The sequence below is a fragment of the Zalophus californianus genome, chromosome 12, assembly GCF_009762305.2.
Source record: "Zalophus californianus isolate mZalCal1 chromosome 12, mZalCal1.pri.v2, whole genome shotgun sequence".
NCBI lineage: Eukaryota > Metazoa > Chordata > Mammalia > Carnivora > Otariidae > Zalophus > Zalophus californianus.
This window is the reverse complement of record NC_045606.1, coordinates 63,633,797-63,656,172: the sequence shown is the minus strand read 5'-3', so window position 1 is coordinate 63,656,172 and position 22,376 is coordinate 63,633,797. Positions and strand designations below refer to the sequence as shown.

The 22,376-nt window shown below is 36.6% G+C and overlaps 2 protein-coding genes across 9 annotated transcripts in view; one reads left to right on the top strand and one right to left on the bottom strand.

Moving 5' to 3' along the window:
* The window catches only part of LOC113911067 (nascent polypeptide-associated complex subunit alpha, muscle-specific form-like), a 163,041-nt gene that overhangs the window by 63,441 nt on the left and 77,224 nt on the right, over window positions 1-22,376 (top strand). The window lies entirely within an intron of this gene.
* BMPER (BMP binding endothelial regulator) overlaps window positions 1-22,376 on the bottom strand; it is a 247,675-nt gene that overhangs the window by 148,919 nt on the left and 76,380 nt on the right. For 7 of the 8 annotated variants that reach the window (XM_027574993.2, XM_027574997.2, XM_027574991.2 and 4 more), the window contains exon 7: window positions 5,435-5,569. The exons of the other annotated variant lie outside the window; for it this stretch is intronic. In XM_027574993.2, the coding sequence (XP_027430794.2) occupies window positions 5,435-5,569 (135 nt within the window). The remainder of the gene's footprint in view (window positions 1-5,434; window positions 5,570-22,376) is intronic. 8 annotated transcript variants of the gene reach the window in all.

Below are 22,376 nucleotides of genomic sequence, written 5' to 3'. Positions count from 1 at the left end.
AGAAAATGCTCCCAGGTCTGTTTTATATGGTCCCTGGGGATCAAAGGATATTTGAACCATGCTGTCTCTTTATTTCAGTAAGGTAACTGGCAAACATCCCATTACTTTCCTGGAGAAAGGATAAAAAAAATAAGTGGGATGAATGATAAACACCACCCAAAACCGAAGTTTTCATCTATGCGATAAATATGATCAGGGGTTAGATTATGGTCCTGAGTTTTCTTTAAAAGACTTAAAACTTTACAGTGTTCTCATGGGGTGGGAGTGGGGGTCCGGGGGAGAGGCTAGCTTTCTAATCTCATATCTGAATGAAATAACAAAGCCCAAAATGTTCCTGTACCTGCTCATAAAAATGCGTGTTATTTTCCAGGAGCACTGGGCCCAAGGTGGGGCACACCCTCAGAACTCTCTGCTTGAGCCCCATTGCTGGGAGGAGGGTCTAAGAGTTCTAGACTCAGAAAGTACGCCCCCCTGTTCAGCCCCACAGGTTTGGAGCACTCCGTCTTCACTAGAAGCCCTCCCTGGTCAGAAATAGCCGACAGCTGGGAAGAACCAATATTACTCCAATCAATCAGAGTTTTCATGTGCTCAAATGTACATATCCCCTTTTGAACTTTTTCATTTCTGCTTTTTGCATCTCACCAAAGGAGAGCTGACAGTGCTGTCACAGAAGCCACTGCTGAGGTACTTTTATCCACCGGTATCTATAGGTTATTAAGGACAGTGAGCATCCCTCACTCACTTCGGATTCCCTATAGGTACAATTCTCATAGGAAAGGACTTATTTCATAAATATCAACATCAATCTTAGTAGGTATCACTTTTATACCTCTTACTGTGTAATAGGCACTCTTCTAAGCACTTTTAATAAATCATTCAATCTTTTCCAAGACTGTGAAGTATTATCATTATTGTCCTATTTTACAGATGAGGAAACAAAGGCACAGAGCAGCGAAGTAACTTGTCCAAGGTCACACAGCTCACTGGGAGTGAAATCTGAATTCAAACTCAGTTCTGACTCCAGAGTCTAGTTTTTTTATCTTCCATGCTATATTCAACTGCTGTATATTTGTCCCTTAACCTGAAAGAATTTCAGCACACATTCAGATCGATCTTCAGAGTACACCCAGTCATGATATATACGGAGCATGAAATGAGAGGTTCTTTATTGATCACATGGAAATTCAATCTTCTGTTTCCCTTCTAGGGAATAGGATACCACAGGGGATAGAAATGCTACTTCCTAGTGGGGATATTACTGATAAGAAAACAAAGCAAACTTGTAAGCATCCTTTTAAAAAGAGAGAAATACTGAAAATATGCGAGTAAGCTAAAGTTAATGATAAATGAAAATGAATCATTCAATTCTATTCTTGCTCATATAAAATACACAGATAGTCTCTCTATCGTACTGACTTGACTCTTTTATTTAGTGAACATATAAACCATTTATAAAGGCTTTCAGAGGACCCTCACTTCTCAGTATCATTTTCCTATAAGAACTTAATTTGCCCAAAGAGAATTCTTAGACGAGGTGTTTTCAGGGCCCGAGTCTCCCCAGATGTGAGGAAATTTCATGCTCCATGGTACTAGCCTCACACGGTACTATACAGTCTAGCCAGGAGGCTCTACAGACCAACAGATGAATGGGCTGCTTTGGCCCAAATTCATCTCATCACAATGCCACCTTCAAGGGCCATTGAAGGGGGACCCAGGGCTGCCTCACACATTCACAGGGCACAGCATATCTTATTTCAGGGATATCCCTCCTCATTTGGCCCCCTACACATTAATGTCATCCTGTGCATTTCAGGAAGATTCCCATCTGCTGCCTTTTCTCTGTAAACAGCAAATACCACTCCACATCTCTGACTGCACTGTCACCTCCCTCAAAAAGACTGTGACTCTTCCAAAACCAGCTCCTCTTGACTTTGCTCCCTCTGGTTTGTTCAGTCTCTACTTGCCTTTCCCATATTCTCCCACATTCAGGAGAGAAAGAAAAAAAAACCCCATACAACATGCCTTTTTTACAGATGCCATAATCCTCCCTTGATTGAATTTGTTAGCTCATTAACTCATTTCATCCACCCAACAAGTGTCACATGAGCACTAGTATTTGTCAGACATTGTCCTAGGCTTTCAATGACATGGGATAGGAGACACAGTCCATATCCTTATGGGACTTGCAAAGTAATCTGTGGACAATGAAATCACCCCACCAGACTATAATCAGATTCACCGGTATGTGCAATAAGAGGAAGGAGAGGGAACTCTGAAAAGCCTCTAAGAGTTTTAAGCAAGAGAAAGGTATGATCAGATTTTGATTTTAAAAAGTTAATTTGTAATAAAAGTTCACAGCAGCTGCCTTTTGGCTATAGGCAATGGTTATCAATGGCTGCTATAACTCTAAGAGGGAAGGTTATTGAGAAACTGTAAAATGGATAGATCAGGCTGACAACCCCTGAATCCAATCAAACTTGACTTCACAAAAATAGGTACAACCAGACATTAGGTGCCTCCTGATGGAAGTTCATGATATCAACTACGATGTATTCTTTCTAGAAAATCAGACCTATGTCTGATCAATCCTCTAGATAGAACTATAAATTTCCAAAGGATAGAAGAACACATTAAATGACACTATGGGAAATTCTAGTATATAAACAATTTGATTTCTTTCACAAGTAAATTATAATGACAAAAAAAAGAGGGAGATGGAAACTTTGAATTAAGAGAAACTTAAAAGACATATAAGCCAACTGTAATAGATGGACCTTGTTTGAATCCAAACACACCAGTTGTACAAAATGAAAAAAGAGAGAAATTTATATGCTGACTGAACATTCAAGTTAACATTAAGGAATTATTGGTAGCTTTTTAAAGGTGCAATCATGTATTGATGCTTTTTATTTTCATAGGAGTCCTTATCTTTTAAAAATGCATACTGAAATATTTACAGATGAAATAATCTTAAATTTAGAAGGTGCTTCAAAATAATCCAGTGTATATGAGGAAAGTAGTTGGAAGTCTAGACAGAACAAGATGGACAATGTGTTGATGGCCATTGATGGCACATAAGGGCTCACTACACTATTCTACTTTTGAATATATTAATTTTTTATTATAAACATTTTGAGAAAACAATGTAGGATTTTGGTAATGCTTGCACAACTTTAAATTTGCTTTCAAAATCATTGAATTATACGCTGAAACCAGTGAATTTTATGGTACGTACATTATATTTCAATAGAGGTGTTTTAAGAATCCAAAAGAAGAATAAAAAATAAGAGATCTGCCTATGAAAAAGTATAAAATAAAAATAGCAAAGATAAAAAGACTAGTTAGGAAACCTTCATTGGAGCTCAACTGAGTGATGACAAGCTTGAACTGGAATGGAAGCAGTGAAGATGGAGAGGAATAGATTCAAGAAATATTTACGCTACAAACTCTACAGGGCTTGGAGGATGGTGGGAGGTGGGAAGTGGGGAGAAGGAGAAGGTGCAGAGTATAATTCCTGGGTGCCTGGCTTTCAAGTGGGCAAAGTGCTGTGTTACTTGCTGAGACAGGGAACTGCTGAGAAGCAGGGTTAGTGGGGTGCTGGTGGTGCTCCTGAGTTCTGTTACGGTACCTGAGGAATAAACCAGCAGATGTGAGCAAGGGCAACTGGAGCCCAGGAGAGAGGGCGCAACACAGTGTTCTGCTGGCAATTTCTAGGTCTTGAGTTCTTTTCGGCCATGTCTGCCTGCTAGTGAGCCAGGGTTTCAAAGCTGAGAGACTGGGGATTCCAGAAGTCTGACAATCAAGAAAGATGGCAGTAAAAGACATCACTCTTTCAGAAAGTTTGAGCTAATAATTTTTAAAATACAGTTTAGAAACAATAGACTGTAAATTTTTAATAGTGATTCCATTTGAGACCATCTTTAGAGAAGAGAATTAAACTCAATTTGATGTACTCTTAGATTGACAGTTTTGATTTTTCTTCTCTCAGACTTTTTTTAAGCTTGTTGTTCATACTTCTTTGATCATTTTATTTGGTTGTGACCGTTGTTATAGGAATACCTTATTGGTATAATTTGGTGCTGGTATATTTTGTTTATTGGCATATTATCAATATTTTCTTTGATTTTATTTCTCTCTAGGGTTTTCCTACATGGGAGCATCCACAAGCATGTAGAAGGAAATGGTGTCTGGTTTTGTGTGTGTGTGTGTGTGTGTGTGTGTGTGTGAGGTAGGAGAATGAGGAACAGGAGTTTCAGGACATCAGCTCTTTTTCTGGCAGACAATTTCAACAAAGGAAAATTAAATATGTCATAAACTGAAAAGTAAGTCCATTTCTTTACCTAAGCCCCATTTGCCTTATGATTAATGCCAGTTCCTTCAAAACAGCAAATTAGATTTCTGCCTATGTCAATTTTCAAAGTTCTTGAGAGTATATTCTTTGAGGTTTGGGAGCTATTTTTGTGAGATATTGTAAGAGACTGCATTGAGGACTACCATTTAACTGGGATTTTTAAGGCTAAAACCCCTCATAGGAAATCAAACTAAAATGAGAGCCATCTAGTCTCCATTGAACTTTTAGCCTTTGCCATCTTTTTAGCTTACAGAAGTTTCTTGTTCCCAGTCCTCCTTTGTACAACATCTCAGTGCAGTTTGTATTGGAAAACTGACTTCTCTTACTTCCCTCTTATTAAGTTTCTATGCCCCTTACCAATTTCAACCTAATAATTTGCAGATTTCATTTGGCTTCATTTATTCCCATTGTTGCTATTTCGAGGCCTTCCCAATTGCTGCATGACATTCAACTCTGGAAGCATTCTTGGGGTTTTTCCTTTCAATTAAATGCTTCCAGAAACAAAATTTCAGAAAATGGGTTCACCCTAGCTGACTCAGATCTGAAAGCCTTTCCAAAGAGATTTTCACAGGGAAAATATTACTGGCTTTAAACCTCAAGCAGTGAGTTCTGGGCTGCACTTTGAATTTGGCTTTCATTTTTCATATCTCCAGCAACGTAAAAATCCCAGCAAAGTAACAGTCTTTTCTAAGAAGGGCCCAGATCTCTGGAATGTACTTGTTCTCTTTATCCAAAGGAATTTCAAGGTACGGTGTAAACTTGCTTTTCTTGCCCTGACCAACTGAAAGCAGCAAAGCTCTTATTTATATTCTGGTTTAAAAGGTTTTCCGTTAATGGAAATTTTTACTCATCTTCCATAAAGTGGTATGAGGATGAGTGAGCTCAGTCTATTGTGAAACTTTGCATATGTAAAATATGCTTTTTATTTCCTTCCAATGACACCTTCAGAGGCAAGCAAATGAGTTTCTAATAAATTCTTAAAGGTACATTCCCTGTCCTTGCTACATGAAGTGTGGACCAACCACATCCTTTTCACCTGGGAGCTGGTTAGAAATGCAGACTGGGGCTTCACCCCAGACTTACTGAATCAAAATCTGCATTTTCAGGATCCTCAGATGATTCACATACACATGGAAGTCTGAGAAGCACACCAACAAGAGTCCAGGTGGTGTTGCTGCTGCCACTGTTGACCAGACCACAGTCTTGAGATGCCAGAGTCTAGAAAATGGAAGGAGAAAAAGTACAGTGGTACTGTAGAAAAGAGATGGCCAGAACGAATCTCTAGAAGCAAGACAGCAACATCAGGCAACCGTGGACCCTGTTAGGTAGAGAATTTGAGGAAAGGTGCTTTGGAGGGTCAGTAGAAGAAAAAGAAGTTCTGGAGGAAGAGAATGATAATGAGGGCCTTTCATACATACACATGCACACATGCACATATCTATGTACGTATGTGTGTGTATGTATGTACAATTCCTAATTTCATAACGATTTTGTAAGGTATACATTTTCAGCTTTTTTTTAAGATTTTTATTTATTTATTTGAGAGAGTGAGCAAGAGAGAGAGAGAGAGCAGGAGCAGGGGGAGAGGAAGAAGCAGGCTCCCCACTGAGCAGGGAGCCCAATTCGGGGCTCCATCCCAGGACCCTGAGATCATGACTTGAGCTAAAGGCAGACACTTAACCAACTGAGCCACCCAGGTGCCCCTCAGCTTTTTTATAGAAGAAGAAAACTGAGGCTCTTTGAGTTTAAGGAACTTACCTAAAAATCACATAAGAAGTCAGTAGTGTGCTTGAATTCAAAGCTAGACTTAGGGGGCACCTGGGTGGCTCAGTCAGTTAAGTGTCTACCTTCGACTGGGGTCATGATCTCTGAGTTCTGGGATCTATCCAGACCCACACTGGGCTCCCTGCTTAGTGGGGAGCCTTCTTCTCCCTCTCCGTCTACCACTCCCCCTGCTTGTGCTCCCTCTCTCTCAGTCAAATAAATAAATAAAATCTTAAAAAAAACAAAAAACAAAAAAAACTAGACTTAGCCAACTTCCAAGCAATTCTCGGAAAAAAACTGTTCTCACTTTACCGTCTTCCCACAATCTAATGATTAAGTGATTAATCATTTTAATCTCTAACGGATAACCTTACTAGAATTAGTACCTGAATAAAAAGAAGCATAAGATAAAATCTTGTTCTCAAAACAAAAACAAAAACAAAAAAACCATAGATATTCAGTATAAATTGAAATTTTTTAACCAAATTTTTTATCAAAAATTATACTTTAAAAAAAGAGATTCCACTTAAAGTAGTCACAAATCTCTCATATTTAGAAGGCATTTTCTAAGTTACTTTATTCCGAATATCGAATTACTATTTAGGAAAGACCCACTAGCCCGAATGCAGGTCAGTCAATACCAGACGAACAAGGTCAATTAGTGGAATCAGTAAAAAGAAAGGAAGTTTAACAAGGGTATGGTAATTATTCCTGGAGCAAAAGTTCACATTTTTTAAGCATAGAATATCCTCCTAAACAAAACTTTAGAAGTTCGCATTTAAAAGTAGTACAGCATGTAGTTACATTGTGAAAGTCATGAATGTAACCCCAGCAGAGATGAATGAAAAAAATGAACATCCCTAATGTATTAGTGGATACTTGTGACAACGTCATTCATGGGTTTAATAAGTACTGGATCTCAAACAACTTAAATGAAGATGGTTTACTCTGGAAAATCAGGACTGATGACTCAAAGAGTAGCCCTATTAATGTCAAAGGTCCATGATGAAGATAAGTGTAATTAGTGCCAATAAAATTGTTCTTATGAAAAATGAGAATAGAACAGCTATGTTCCTTAAATAACATTTACATAACAAGTGATTTTCAACATGTAGGTATAACTAAATTAATAAGTTAAACATTAAAGGTAGATTTTAACTATCCCATCTATACCCCAAAAACTATTTTTATTCAAGTTGACCCAAAAAATTTCTGTTGAATTTTCTCATTGAAAAAAAATGGAGGGAAGCCTCCCTAAGAAAATTGCACAACAATGTGATAAATAATAACAGTGAACTATGTACAAAACGCATACAGAGGAAGGAGCAGGTAATTGGGGTGACCAGGGAAGGCTTCTCGGGAGATGACATCTGAGCTAAATTTCAAAGGTAAACAGAAAAGGAATTGAAGGAAAACACTGCAAACATAAGAAACCACATGTCCTGAGTCACAGAGGGGACAAGACATGGCATGCTCGAAGAAGTGTATGGTTTATAAGACATGTGAGAGAGGGTGGATGTAGAAACATATTTTCAGCTGGAAGAAACTTTTACCTGCTGACCCTGGGGCGAAGGTGGGAGACAGAAACATAGCATCTTATCAGAATTACCTGAAAGGTCACCTTCCTTCTAAAATTGGGTTATTTCAACAAAAATACTTGATGACCATTTTCTTGCTCTTGTGTACAAGCAACCAGGCAACACAGAATCACAGTACAAGCCTAGAGGTAAAGGCAAAGTGATGCTCTTAAAGAAAAAATGGGTCAAGGAATTTCTAATTTTCTAGAAGCAAAGCCTGAAAACTAACTGAACAGTTCAAAAGAGGAGACATGGAAATCTTAGCCTTAGTTGAGAGCAGTTTTTTCCATCACATTTCTCTCCAGAAAGGGCAACCAAAGATAATGACTTCTCTCACACATTTATAAACTTTGTGTAGGGATGCACATTTTTCCAGCCACGGGACACTCTCACTCTTTTATTATATTTATTATATTTATTTTTTATATTTCATTATATTAAGCACTCAGTGTCATTATAAAGATAGTAATGATATTGTTAAATAGCCAACTCTGCTATTTGCAGGGGAGGGGGCAATAATTAACACACTTGTCTTGCACGCAATGACCAAGGTGGCCCTTACTAGAGCAAATGGAAAGTCAGTCCCCCTTCCACTAACAGAACACCTTCATGAAGCACAGTTTGGGTCATTTCAGAAAAGTTATTTCATCTCCTTTTCCAGTCCTTAAGAGTTCAAAAAAAAAAGAAAAAAAAAATGAAGTCTTAAGCTCAGAGCCTTCGATAATAAATACATTCAAGAAGTCTGCTTTCATATATAATTTCACTCCTAATAAAACAGAATTGAATGGATACTTCCTTAACATGATCCTCTATCAACCCAAAAACCAACCCCATGCATAACAGAGAAACACTGGGGATATTTTCATTCAATTTAGGAAAAAGATGAAGACATCCACTACCACCAGTATCATTTAACATTGTTCTTGAAGGGCCAGTCAGCAATTGTATAAGAGAGGAATTGGAACATATACACATTTTACAGAGGAAGTAAAAATTATTATTGTCAGATGACATGTTGGTTAATAGGGAAAGTCCAAGCACGACTGCAATAAATATATCAACCAGATGCTAATTAGAACTAAACGGACTGTTTAAAACTGGATAAAATTATAAGAAAATTCTGGAAAACTATGAAAAGATGAGTAATATAACATTAAGATAAAACAATCGAATACTAGGAAAAAAACTAGGAAAAATATTTTTTTGATCTTAGAGAGGGAAAGTCCTTCCTCATAGTGACACAAAATCCAAAACCTAATAAAGGAAAGCTGAATGAATTTAACTACATAAAAACTAAAATATTTTGCATGAAAAAATACTCAGAATAGGCAATAAAAAATTGCAAAATGTAACACATATCACAGACACAGGGCCAGTCTCCTTAATTTATAAAAGCCCTTAGACATCAATACAAAAGATCAACAAGCCAGTAGAGAAATAAATGATACTTAACAAAAATGGAAATATATATGGCTCAAATATCATATTTCATCAATTCTAAGTTTGCTTGTTATATGTTAGCATTTCTGAAATCTGGATGAGTCTTATAATCAATGGGTCCTTAAAGGTGATGAATTGCAGTCCATAAAAAAAATATTAAACTACACTCATAGGGAGAGAAAATCAAATTAAAACTACAATGAAATAATATTTTTCACCAATCATGTTGACAAAATAAAAGTATAAAAATACTCTATTAGCAAGGAACAGACCAACAGGCACTCTCACACACTGTGGAGGTAAAAATCACTACAATTTCAATGGAGAGCGGCTTGGCAATATCCAAAAACAATTAAAATGTACACTTTGATCCAAAAACTTTAGTTCTAGGAATTCATCCTAAAGAAATATTTTTACATATGTGAAATGAAGTATGTACAAATATGTATTAATTATATCATTGTTTATAAAATCAAAAGACTGTAAAGAATATATACTTACATCCATAAATAAATTACCCTATACCCATGAATAAATTATCCTCTATCTATAAATGGAATAAGATGCAGCCATTTAAAATAATGAAGCAGTGCTTAAATACATTGATTTGGAACAATATACAATATATAATTAGTGGAAAAAGTAACATATAACACAGTATATAAAATACTGCCATTTGCAAGGGTAATAGGTATATATAAATGGAAATGAATATGGTTATGACTGTATATGCATAGACTATTTGTGAAGAATACACAAAAACCCGGTAACTGAAGAGACTGAGTGACAGGGGTGAGTGGGAGACTTAATTTTCACAATCTATCTTCTTGTACCTTAGAAATGTACATGTGTATATGAAACATATTCAAACAATTAAAATTTTAATTTTAATGCAATATTTATAAAGTTTCTAACCCCCTTAAAAGCAGGGCATAGAAAGATTTGAGTATCACTATCACAATCCCTTCATTATATGGAGAAGAAAATTCATCTATGATTAAACAACTTGCCCAGAATCTATCCTGGCAGACTATTTCAATGTCCTTTCCAATGCTAAGGTTCTGTTTTTACCTTATTTTATTTATGTTAAGGAATACGGTGAATTAGATATAGGAAGGCATAGTTTCATCACCACTCATTGAATCCTGACCTAATCTAGGAAAAAATCCTCAGAAAATCACATTAAGAAGGTATGTTAGCAGATAAGGCTGCATCCACTCTTAAACAGATGGAAGAGTCAATGTGCTTAACAAACCTCCCTCATTCTGGTCTGTTCTCCATTTCTCAAACAAGGGAACAATCACATAAAACATGAACTGGTTTCTTTGTCAATGTGCCAATTTGCACTAACGGTCAAACTATGGCCACCAAATTCTTGAAGTTCTCTCCAGTTGCATCCCAAAGAAGGAGGGATAAATTACAATATACAGGTGTTCGAGAAACATCACTGTTTCCAAATAATACACCACCACTATCAGATATCTGGGAACTCATGATGAGTAGTGATATCCATCTGTCAAAACTACCCAGTTGCTAGTTAAGCATAATATATCAGTGACCCGACTTCAGGTTAGGGTTAGGGTTAGCACCTCCTGCTCCGAGCAGCCATAGCACCACCCAAAGAGAATATCACAGATTAGTAATTTTAATTTCCGGAGTACTCATCAATTTAGCTCTGGCTGTTTGCTTTTATTTGCTTTCTGGTTTTATTATTCTTCCTCTTTTACTTGGCAAATGACAGAGTTTGGTAAGGTCTCCTTTCCAGTAAAACCTAGCCAAAAATACATGATGATTTTAGGGATTCATTCATGCACTATAAAACCTAAGCTTTACTTAAAAAGACATAAACCAAAATCTCTCTCAGAATTTAAAAACACTTCATATTTTATCTATATTTTCCTAGGGCTTTTAAAGTGAAATTAGCATTATGTATATGTTTTTAAATAGAGAATACAATTATTACTTCAGAAAAAAATTATTATTTTTATTCAGATCATATTTTGGCCATTATCCTAGTTGTTACAGTACTTTATTTACATAAGACAAAAAATGGGATAGAACTCTGTAGTTTCTAACTTCATAATAGAAAAATAATATATATTATAATATCCAGAGTTGCTAAGCATGCAGGAAAACACACCTTTATTACATATACTAAGAGCTAAAGTGTGAATTAAGAGAGCCTCTGTGTAACACAAATTGGCAAAGCATAACAAAAAACTTAAGAATATTAATATCTTTTGACCTAGCGATCATATTTCTAAAAACATATTACCTTAGAGAAAAACTTAAGGACACAAGAAAAGATTTAACCTCGAGGGCTTTCCTAGTAATTAAATAAAATTAATTGATAAAATGAAATGCAAAAGTAACATAAAATGGTTCTGAACAGTTTACAGATTCCAGAACGGTAGAGGAAGGACTACTGAAAATTCACACCACCACAAAGCAATGAGAAAAATCATCAAAATTATATCATCATTTTCACAGCTCTAGAGAATAAAGGCTTGCAACAATCTGAAGAGTATTTATTAAGGAAAAATAACCAAATCCCGATAAGACCAGCAAGTTTAATGGCATTTTAACTTACACTAATCTTGTCCCTCTCTACCCAGCTCTACTATAGCCTTGAAAGCCAACTGTCTTACACCTACAGTGGCCTAGCAGCCACTAGAGTGAGAAAAATGAGTTTGGAGTTCCCCAAATATCGCATCCCGAGTATCTATCTCTATTTCATCTGTCTGAGAGCTTACTGGAAAACTTCACTCTGAATTTATCTTTACTTATCTCCAACTCAAAGCTCACTCTATCTTATCCCCAAGGCATTTGTTAAAAATGATCAGTAGTAATTGTTTAACATAGCAGCACCCTAAAGCAGCATTACCAGTTGGGGTTAACAAAACACTGACCAAAAAACTTAAAAGGAAAAGTTGAGGAATGGTTATCTATATGGGATTTTGAAAAGATCCTACATAATCCTCAGAATCTAGAAAGCCACACACATGTACAAGACAGTATGCATTCCCAGGAAACACCTGAGAAGGCTTAAATCTCTCACATCTGACTGACCTTGAGGCTTTGCACAATCAAGAAGTTAAGGACAGGGTAGTGTTGTAAACTTCCTGCTAGAATATTGAAAGCATGCTCCAACACACACACAGAACCCCTTGGCAAAGGCTGGGAGACCTATTGGTTCAAGACACTCAGGGAAATCTCTATCCAATCAAGAGCTGGCAACTAAAGTAAGCAGAGATTCATTGGCCACACATGACAAAAAATACAGACTTTACAGAATTAGTCCAACTAAGTCACCAAATAAACAAAAAGTAACAATAACAACCACAAAAACAAACAGCAGTAACAACAAGCCCTGAAAGAGGAAATCTAATTTTCAGAGCCATTATATTGCATTATTTAAAATGTCCACTTTTCAACATCAACAACAAAAATGAGACATACAACGAAGTGGGAAAGTGTGGCTTACACACACATCTACACAAAAAGCAGGTAATAGAAATCATCCTTGCTGAAGCTCAAAGATTGTACTTGTTAGACTTTAATTCAGATATTATAAATATGTTCAATGAACTAAAAGAAATCATGTCTCAAGAAGAAAAGAAAGTATGAGCATGGTGTCTCATTAAAGAAAGAACATCTATAAAGAAAAATTAAAAAGAACCAAATAAAAATACTGGAATTGAAAAGAACAATAATTGGAATAAAAAATTCATTACAGGGGCTCAAGAGCAGATTTGAACTGGCAGAAGAAAGAATTGGGGAACTTGAAGACAGATCAACTGCCATTATCCAGTCTGAAGAACAGAAAGAAAAAATAATAAATAAAACTAAGCAGAGCTTCAGAGATATGTGTGACACCAGGAGCTGTCGCAAATACAAATAATGGGAGGAAAGAAGAGAGAGGAAAGGGCAGAAAGAATACATGAAGAAATAATGTTCAAAATTTCCCCAAATTTGATGAGAAACATTCATCTACACATCCAGGAAGTTCAACAAACTCCAAATAGGGCAAGATTAAAGAAATCCACAAATATATAATAGTCAAACTATAGAGAGACAAAAACAAAGAGAGAATCTTCCTTCATTACTCATCACATACAAGGGATCGTCAATAAAATAAGCTGATGATTTCTTATTGGAAACCAGTAAGGCCAGAAGACATATGCCAAGTAATAAAAGGAAAAAAAAAAAAAAGTCAACCAAAAATTCTACATACAGCAAACTCTTGTTCAAAACAAAGAAGAAATCAAGACATTCCCAAATAAATAAAAACTAAGAGAATTCACTGCTAGCAGAACTACTAAATAAATAGAAATACTAAAAGGAGTCCTTCAGGGTGAAATGGAAGGGCATTAATCAAATCCACATGAAGATATAAAGGTCACCATTAAAAGTAACTATATAGATAAATATAAAAGACAGTATGAATGTATATTTTTCTCTCATTCCATTTTTCCTAAAGTATTTAAAGGAAGCTGTATAAAACAATAAATAATAAACTGTGTTGATAGCTTGTAACTTATAGAGATGTAATCTGTATGACAATAACAGTAGAAAGGAAGAGGAAAACAGTTATATTGGAACAATGTTTTTATATACTATTGAAATTAAGGATGGCATTAATCTGAACTAGATATTTTTAAATCAAGATGTTAATTACAATCTCCAGGAAAACCACTAAGAAAATGACTATGAAAATTTTATATATATATATAATTATTATTTCATATATAAAGAATATGAAATTACTATATATATATGGCTAAAATATATCTACTTAATAAAAAGAAGGTAGTCATGGTGGAATTGAGAAACAAATAAAAATTGACAAACTGAACAGAGAGATCGAACAGGAAAAAAAGAGAAAACTCAAATTACTAAGATCAAGAATGAAAGCTCATTGCTACTGACCATAAAAAATAAAAAGGATTACAAGAGCATGCTATGAACAATTGTATATTAACAACCTCAATGATCTGCAATGAAATGGTCAAATTTCTAGACACACACAAACTCCTGAATTAAGATTCATAAGTAAGCTTATGAAGATATAAAAAATCTGAATAGATCTCTAACAAGTAAAGAACTGAATCAGTAATCAAAAAACTTCCCCTGAAGAAAAGATCACGCCCAGATAACTTCAGTATTGAATTCTACCAAATGTTTGAGGAGAAATTAACACAAATCCTTTACAAAGTTTTCCAAAAAATAGGAGAGAATACTTCCCAGCTCATTTTATAAAGTTATTATTATCGTGATCAAAAACAAAAACATCATCACAAAAAAAGAAAACTATAGACTAATATCCCTTATAAATATAGACACAGAAATCAACCAAATACCAGCAAACTGAACCCAACAACATATAAAAAATATAATACACTATGACCAAGTAAGATTTATCCCAGAAATGAAAGGTTGGTTTAACATACAAAAATTAATCAATGTAATACACCATATTTATGAAACAAAGGACAAAAACCACATGATCATCTCAATAAATGCACAAGATACGTTTGACAAAATCCAACACCTATTTACATTAAAAATACTTAATGAACTAGAAATAGAAAGGAATTTCCTCAACCTGATAAAGGCATCTACAAAAACAGCCACAGCTAACATCATACCAATGGTGACACAGGTTAGCTGAAAAATGACAAAAAAATAACTTTACAACCACGTCCAATTCTTTGCCCAACACTTAATTTTAAAAAATCTTAAGCCTTCAGAGAAGTTGCAAGAATAATACAATGAACACCCACATGCCCTTCACCTAGAAACACCAGTTTTTAGTATTTTGCAATACTTTCAGGCAGAGAAAGAGACTTTTTTCTGAACTGTTTAAAACTCATTTGTAAACATCCTACCCTTAATTAAGCAATTAAGCATGCACCTCCTAAGGCTAAGAACACTTTCCTTTTTCCTTTATAACCACAATGCAACTGTCACACTCAGGGAATTTAATATCAATCAGTACTATCATCGAAAATACGGTCTATCTTCAAATCTTCCCAATTTTCCTAATAATGTCTATTAAAGGATTTTCTTCAATCCAGGATCTAGTCCATGCTCATGCGTTCATTTAGTTGTCATGTCTCTTTCATCTACTTTATCTAGAACAGTTGCCCAAATTTTTATTTTCCTTCACAACACTGACATTTTTTAAGAATCTGGGCCCAGACTGAATTTGGATTTGTCTGTTTCCTCATAATAAGGTTCAGTTTTAACATATTTTGTTGGAGTATTACATAGGTAATGTTTCAACCATTACTTAAGAGGGCAGGTTTGTTTCTTTAGAATGGTGGTGCTATTTCTTCATTTTTGTGCAAGCATTTTTTGTGGGTAAAATATCAAAAGTATGTTTACCAAAACTCCTCTGCATCAGTAACTTCTCAGAAAAAATCACAGAACAGCAAGTCCTAAAATGGCCATGACTCAAAGGGTCAGTTTACAGTTCATAAAGGGATAAGCAGTATGAAATCCATACATTTATACACATTGAATTCATTATTTGATTTAGACAAATCTCTGGAGATTTCTTAATTATCAGCTCCTGTTTTCACTGAACAGACATATGTCTATTAGTTGCAAACACAGTAGAGTCTGGGGTATAATACACTAATACACTAGTGAGGCAATGGTGAGCCCTTTCTTGACCCCATTATTTAAGATCACTGTCCACCCCACCCCAACACATTTTCTCCACCTTCTCTGTTTTGCTTTTCTCCTTAGCATTTTTCACTCTTTGACATACATATATTTCACTTTTTCTCCCGGTTGTTGTCTACCTTGCCCGCTAGAATGCAGGCCTCATGAGGATGGACATTTTTATTTTTCTAGCTTCACTACTGTCCTCCCAGCACTTAGAACAGTCAGGCTCTTGATTCCAGTAGGTCCAAAGTAAAAAGTGTTTTTACATGAATGGGTGAATGAATGAATGAATGGTTTCACTTCCTGCATTTAAATATGCCAAAGTCAGTGTATGTGGGTGGTTCAGTCGGTTGAGCGGCCAGCTCTTGATTTCGGCCCAAATCATGATCCAGCCCTGTCGGACTCCACACTCTGCAGGGAGTCTGCTTGAGGATTCTTTCTCTCTATCCCTCTCCCTCTGCCCCTCCCCCTGCTTATGTGTTCGCTCTCTCACTCTCTAAAATAAATAAATAAATCTTTAAAAAAATATATGCCAAAGTCACAGGGGTAGTAAGAACTTGGGATTATTTGAGCCGCATAACTCCTTTTCAAATATAATTTGATCAAGCTGTCTTTAAACTCATCTCTTCTCATAGGTTTGTTACAGAAAAAAATTACAAATGGGTCATTTAGTAGATCAGAAAAATGAACACAATTATTAACCAAGTTGTGACAGACAAATACAAAACTCTTACAGATCTTGACCATAAAGCTCTGGATAGGATACCTTCCACTAGAAGGTTTGGGAAGGTCTCCAACTTGCTTACAGCCAGGGTTGCCTTTGAAGTTTTGAGGAAGTGGGAGAAACCAAAGAGGTATTTAAAAGAAGAAAACAGACAGTTAAAAAAAAAAAGAAAGAAAGAAAGAAACAAAACAAAACAAAACAAAACAAAAGGACTGGAGAATAAAATGAATTCTCTATGGCCTCCCTTCCTTCCCTCCACCATGTCTTTCCATCACCCCCAAGCCCCCCAGGCTTATGCATAGTTTAACATCAGCCTTTAAAGTACATTTGCACTCATTCAATGAGGACTGTGGGAAGGTCATAAAGAAAACAGTCAACAGACTGGATATCATCTTCCCATCTAGATTATAAGGTCAGAACTGAGGGTCTCAGAAGGAAAGCCTCTTCACAAGAAAGGAGAAACTGATTTCAGGGCAAAATATCCTTTCTCTGAATGAATTCAAAAGTTCTTGTCAAACTATATCTTTTGTAAACACTTGAATGGTATAAACCAGTAAGTATGGTAAAGCCTTTTTCACATTAATTAAAATTTGAGAGCATAAGAATTATTACATAATAAAAATAAAGTTTAAGAACCTTCCTATATTTGATTATTTTTTTATGGAGGGATGACATACCTTTGTAAAGTTTGAGATTTTTGGTTTTAATCCAAAACTATCTTACCAAATTTTAAACTAACCACAGGACCTCCTTAACTTAGAATTCTAAATTCTCATTCACCAAATGGCACATTCTCAGCATGTAAAACCCATTGTGTTCCCAGCACCCAGGAGGGTAAAGGGAAGTCAAAAGGGGATTCATTGCCTAGAAACTTCAATCTTGAGTTTTGACTCTGAAACTGTTGACAAAGGTTTGATTTCCTCTCTGGGAACATGTAAGAAAATGGTAAGAGGCCACTCCACTGCTAGAAAGAATGACTTAGTGTGAAATATATTTATGGTCATTGCCAATTTTATGTTCAGGGACCGAGAGCAGACAGGGAGAGAGGAAAGAGGTACTGAGAGCTCCTTGCTAACCTCCATACTACAAGTTAGAAAATCCTGACAGCCTCTCTGATACCACACACTTCCCTCCTGCTGAGGCCTTCAAAGCTTCACCTTCTTGGAGAAAACACAAAAAAGACAAAAGGAAGTTTTTTGGCTTCTAAACTAGACTGGCCTTTCCTCTGAAGAGCCAGGCAGCCGCTGCGCCAGACTCGGGCTTCTGGCAGGGCTCTCTGCAGCCGGAGGATCACATCACGCTGTTTGGCTGCACAAGCCCATGGTTAGCGCTGCTCCCCACACGAATCCAGCCAACAACAAACAGCCCTTCTTACCATTCAGCCTTGACCCTGTGCACATGTTCACAACATTCTCAAGCACCGTGCTGAAACTGGATGGGAAAGATTTGTTTGAAGATTTATAAAGATAGAGGCGGTAATCCAACCTGCCTCCATTAAATATTTAAGTTGAGAGTTCCTAAATTTTGAGAGTTCCTAAGTATCTACTTCCAAAGAAGGAAAAGCATTTAAGAACTCTGCTTGAATTTAATATGAATCTGCTCGGACATTCCAACAAGTCACCATTTAAAATCGAGCAGGCTCTGTGTTTGAGGGCACTGACCAGACTCCCCCTGGGGTCTAGTTGACCTGGACAACAATGTAAAAGTCTGTTAGTGGACCTTCCAAACCAGAAAAAAAGTTAATGCAGGGGCGCCTGGGTGGCTCAGTTGGTTAAGCGACTGCCTTCGGCTCAGGTCATGATCCCAGAGTCCTGGGATTGAGTCCCACATCGGCGGGGAGTCATGATCCCAGAGTCCTGGGATCGAGTCCCGGCTCGGCGGGGAGCCTGCTTCTCCCTCTGACCCTTTCCCCTCTCATGCTGTTTCTCTCTCTCTTTCTCTCAAATAAATAAATAAAATCTTTAAAAAAAAAAAGTTAATGCACAGATGATTTGATTGTATTTTCCAAATTAAGCAAATTAAGCTACTTATCTTGAGCAGGGTGGTATTCAGAACTTTCACAAATTTTAATCAACTGTTGGTAAATACTATGATTGGAATTCTGCATTCTTAGAAATATCAAAGGCTTGGTATTGTTCATCCATTTATCCCTCAGCAAATATTTGTTGGGTGCCTACTATGTGCTAAGCTCTGTTTTAGATAGCAGGAATACAGCATGAACAAAACAATGTCCCTGCCCTAACGGGGCTTGTATTCTACCAGGTCAGTGGGAAAAAGAGAATGATAGAGAAAAAAACAAACTTATCAGATAGCAATAAAAAAGCTCCAGGAAAAAACAGACAAGATCAATTTGATAAGGAGTGTCAGATGGCAGAGCAAACAGGGTCACCTGGCAGCAAAACAGGGTCGCCATTTTAGATGGCATTGTTGAGGAAAGACCTCACTAAGAAGGCGAAATTCAAGCAAAGACTTGAAGGAGATGAAGGAGCCAGACCTGGACATCTGGGGATGAACATTCCAGGCAGAGGGTTCCACAAGTACAAAAGACCTGAGATAAGAGTGTCTGACATGTTTGAGGAATCGCAAGAAGCCTAGCGTGTGTGGGAAGGTGTATGCGAGGGGGGAGCATCGGAAGGTAAGTTGGGGATGGAACCTTAGCTTTAACTCTGAAAAAGAAAGGACACCAATGGAGGATTCAGAGCAGAAAGAGGCAAACCCTTAGAAAGGATTATTCTAGCTGATAACTAACTTCCATTTTTTACTTCACCCTAGTTTCTTGGCACAATATCAATCCAGCAGACCGCAAATAGAATATCAGTATGGCATGTAATGGTATTGGGCAGGAGGGAAGGTCCTGTTGAGTGTGAATATGGGACCTGCTTCTTCTGTACCTTTCAGCATTGGTTAGACCTGTGCTGTCCAATATGGTAGCCACTCCCCAAAGGGCTATTGAGTACTTGAAATGTGGCTAGTCTGAAATAAGAAGGGCTCTAAGTATGAAATACACACCAGAAGGTGAAAACATAGTATGAAAAAAGAAAAAAAGAATGTAAAATGTCCCATTAATATTTTTATAATGCTTATATACTGAAATGATAATATTTGGGATACAATGAGTTAAATACAGTGTATTATTAAATCTATTTCACCTGTTTCTTTCTTATTTCTTTCAATGTGGCTACTAGAAAATTTAAAAATTGCAAATGTGGTTCATTTCTGTTTTCACTGGACAGAGCAGGGTTGGAATGCTGCTAGAACAGTGCCTAGAATTTCCCAAGGTGGCTAAGGAGACCTAACAGCTCCTTTAATGAAGAGAAAGAATGACTCAGACTGAAGAATACTGTCTCCCTGTGAGCAAAAAGAAAGGCACTGGCATTTCAAGGCAAAGAGGCAGCTTGTTCGTGCCACCTTGTGTAGGAAGGCAATAATCAGACACGGAGAAGCTATCTGGTAGGTTTCTTCTCAGGAAACTAATCCAGGAAATTCTGGCTTAAAACATTTAGGTTCGATATACAAATTAATGTCCTAAATTCAAACAGTTACCATTGAAAGCACTACAACTAAAAATTATTCAGCTCTGCAAGAAAGGGAGACATCTACTAAGTGCTGTTAGTAGGCAGGACACTTTGTATGTACCATCCCATGAAATCCTCACAGCGGTATGGGACTTCTTTTATTTAAATAAGAAAAAAAAAATGGGAGTGGGGTAGTTTGGGGTTCCAAAGCCCTAAATTTTCTTTGAAATCTCTGATTTTATTTCTACAGCAAGAGGCAAGAGATCCTTATCTTTTCCGTTTTGCATAAAACTCTTCCGAGATGGATTAGCTTTGTAGGTCCTGTTTGCTATGGCATATTTAGATGGCAGAAAAAAACATAAGGTTCCTGGATATTTTTTGCCAAGAAGAGGTCCCTTATTTTATGAATGAAGAAAGTGGGGCTCAGGGGTATATTCATTTGCTAGAGGAGCAGAGCTGAATTAAATCCCTACCCCCACTGACTCCAAAGCCTATGTCCTCCCACCAGAGCCCATTGGCCAGATCCTCAGTGGATTATACAGAACTCACCTGTTATATCCCCTGACTCTATTAATACTATGGTTATGGCTACCCTACCCTATGGAAAACTCAAGCCTCTTCTGTACCAGCATTTGGACAATACCTGGGATGAGAAAGAAACAAGAGTTAACATGGAGAAGGAAGCAACACTTAACATCTGCACAGGTCTCAAGGAACAAATACAGCTGGAAAGGCCAGGGGACTCTCCTTAGAGAACCTCAAAACTCTTCCAGAAAACCTTCAATCTCATACTATTTGGTTTTATACTAATGTGGAAACATATCAAGCCATTGAAATGCCTTTCCATCTCCGAGCAATGAATCCTAGGGTCGTATAATAAACTACAACCTACATATTCAGCAACATGAGTGAGAGAACCCAGCCACTGGAGTTCTCTATTCTATTCCTGGCTCTCACTACCATCCTATTGTACTGTCTTACCCTTATCCTGGGGGGAAAAAGAAAAGCTTCCTCTATTTCTATCATTGTTCTAAACAAGACCCACAAATACATTTCATGAGTGAAGACCTTCATGAGATCCAAAATGGATGAGAGCCTCTTCCTCCTCATTCTAGACTTATTGGAGGCACCAGACATGTTTTGATATTTCAGAGAAGCTTTATGACTGAAGAGTCAAAACTAGCTTATCTTTCTAGCTTTTTAATATAACTTGTGGTAGAGCTACAATAATAGGTAGATTTTTTTGCATCTCTGAATATAATTTATAATAATATTAACTATTTAAAAATACATGCGACTGTGCATTTGTCAAAACTCATGGATATGTATAACAAAGGGAGTGAATGTGACTATGAATAAATTAAAAATTAATGCATTTTTTTAAAAAAAGTAAATTCTAAAATGTAGTGATGACCTGTTATTATATTAGAAAAAATAATCCCATTAACCTGTATTTAGAGTCTATCAAATAACTTGCTTCCTGGGAGAATTAAGAGCTTTTCTGAGTCAGGAAATTATAGAACTGAAAAGGTTCTAACAAGCTCTTGTTTTACTTATGAGGAAACTGAGTCTCAGAGAGGTTAGCGGGAAGGCTCTGGGTCACAAAACTGGCCAGTGACAGAAGCACGACAGGACCCGTTCTCCTCAGACTGGCCAGTGATCTTTGCCCACAACAATGCCCCCTAAGGGAGGCAGAACACATCTGCATGCTTTAAAACTATCCAGAGCAATATAGTAGCAAAGGCAAAACTTTTAAAAATACCAAAAACTTCATTGCCACTTTTCCTCGCACTTGGTCAAATGCTTTTACTTAACTGATAGAAGTTTAGAGTAAACATCCAGTTTGGTTATAAATGAAATCTTGCTTCAATATATGAAATTTTTGCACTGGAAAAAAATCCTTACAGCCTGATGTTTTTCTGGCACGCGTTCTGTTCTTTCAGTTGGTGTGCTTAGTTATTAAAGACAGCTGTGTCCATTGTTGATGAATATTATGGATGCTGAAAACCTAATAACAAAACCAAAAATTCTCAAGAGTCCCCTCCCTCTCCTTTTCTTGAACTTGAAACTGAAAAGAAACACATTTTCCACCAATGTCAAGAACTGTCACTCCTGTCATCTACCAATCACTTTCATAAATTCAGATTGGCGAGGGAAAAGAACCCTAAAGTCAACACAGCCCGACAACCAAAATGTGGAAGTACATTAAAACTTGTTTTGTCAGATTAAAGCATGAAAAAAAGTAAGATGTGTATTGGTATGAATGATGTGGTGAGAGTAATTTTTCATACTCATTTTGAAATTAAAAAGATGCTTTTCTATTACTGAATTTT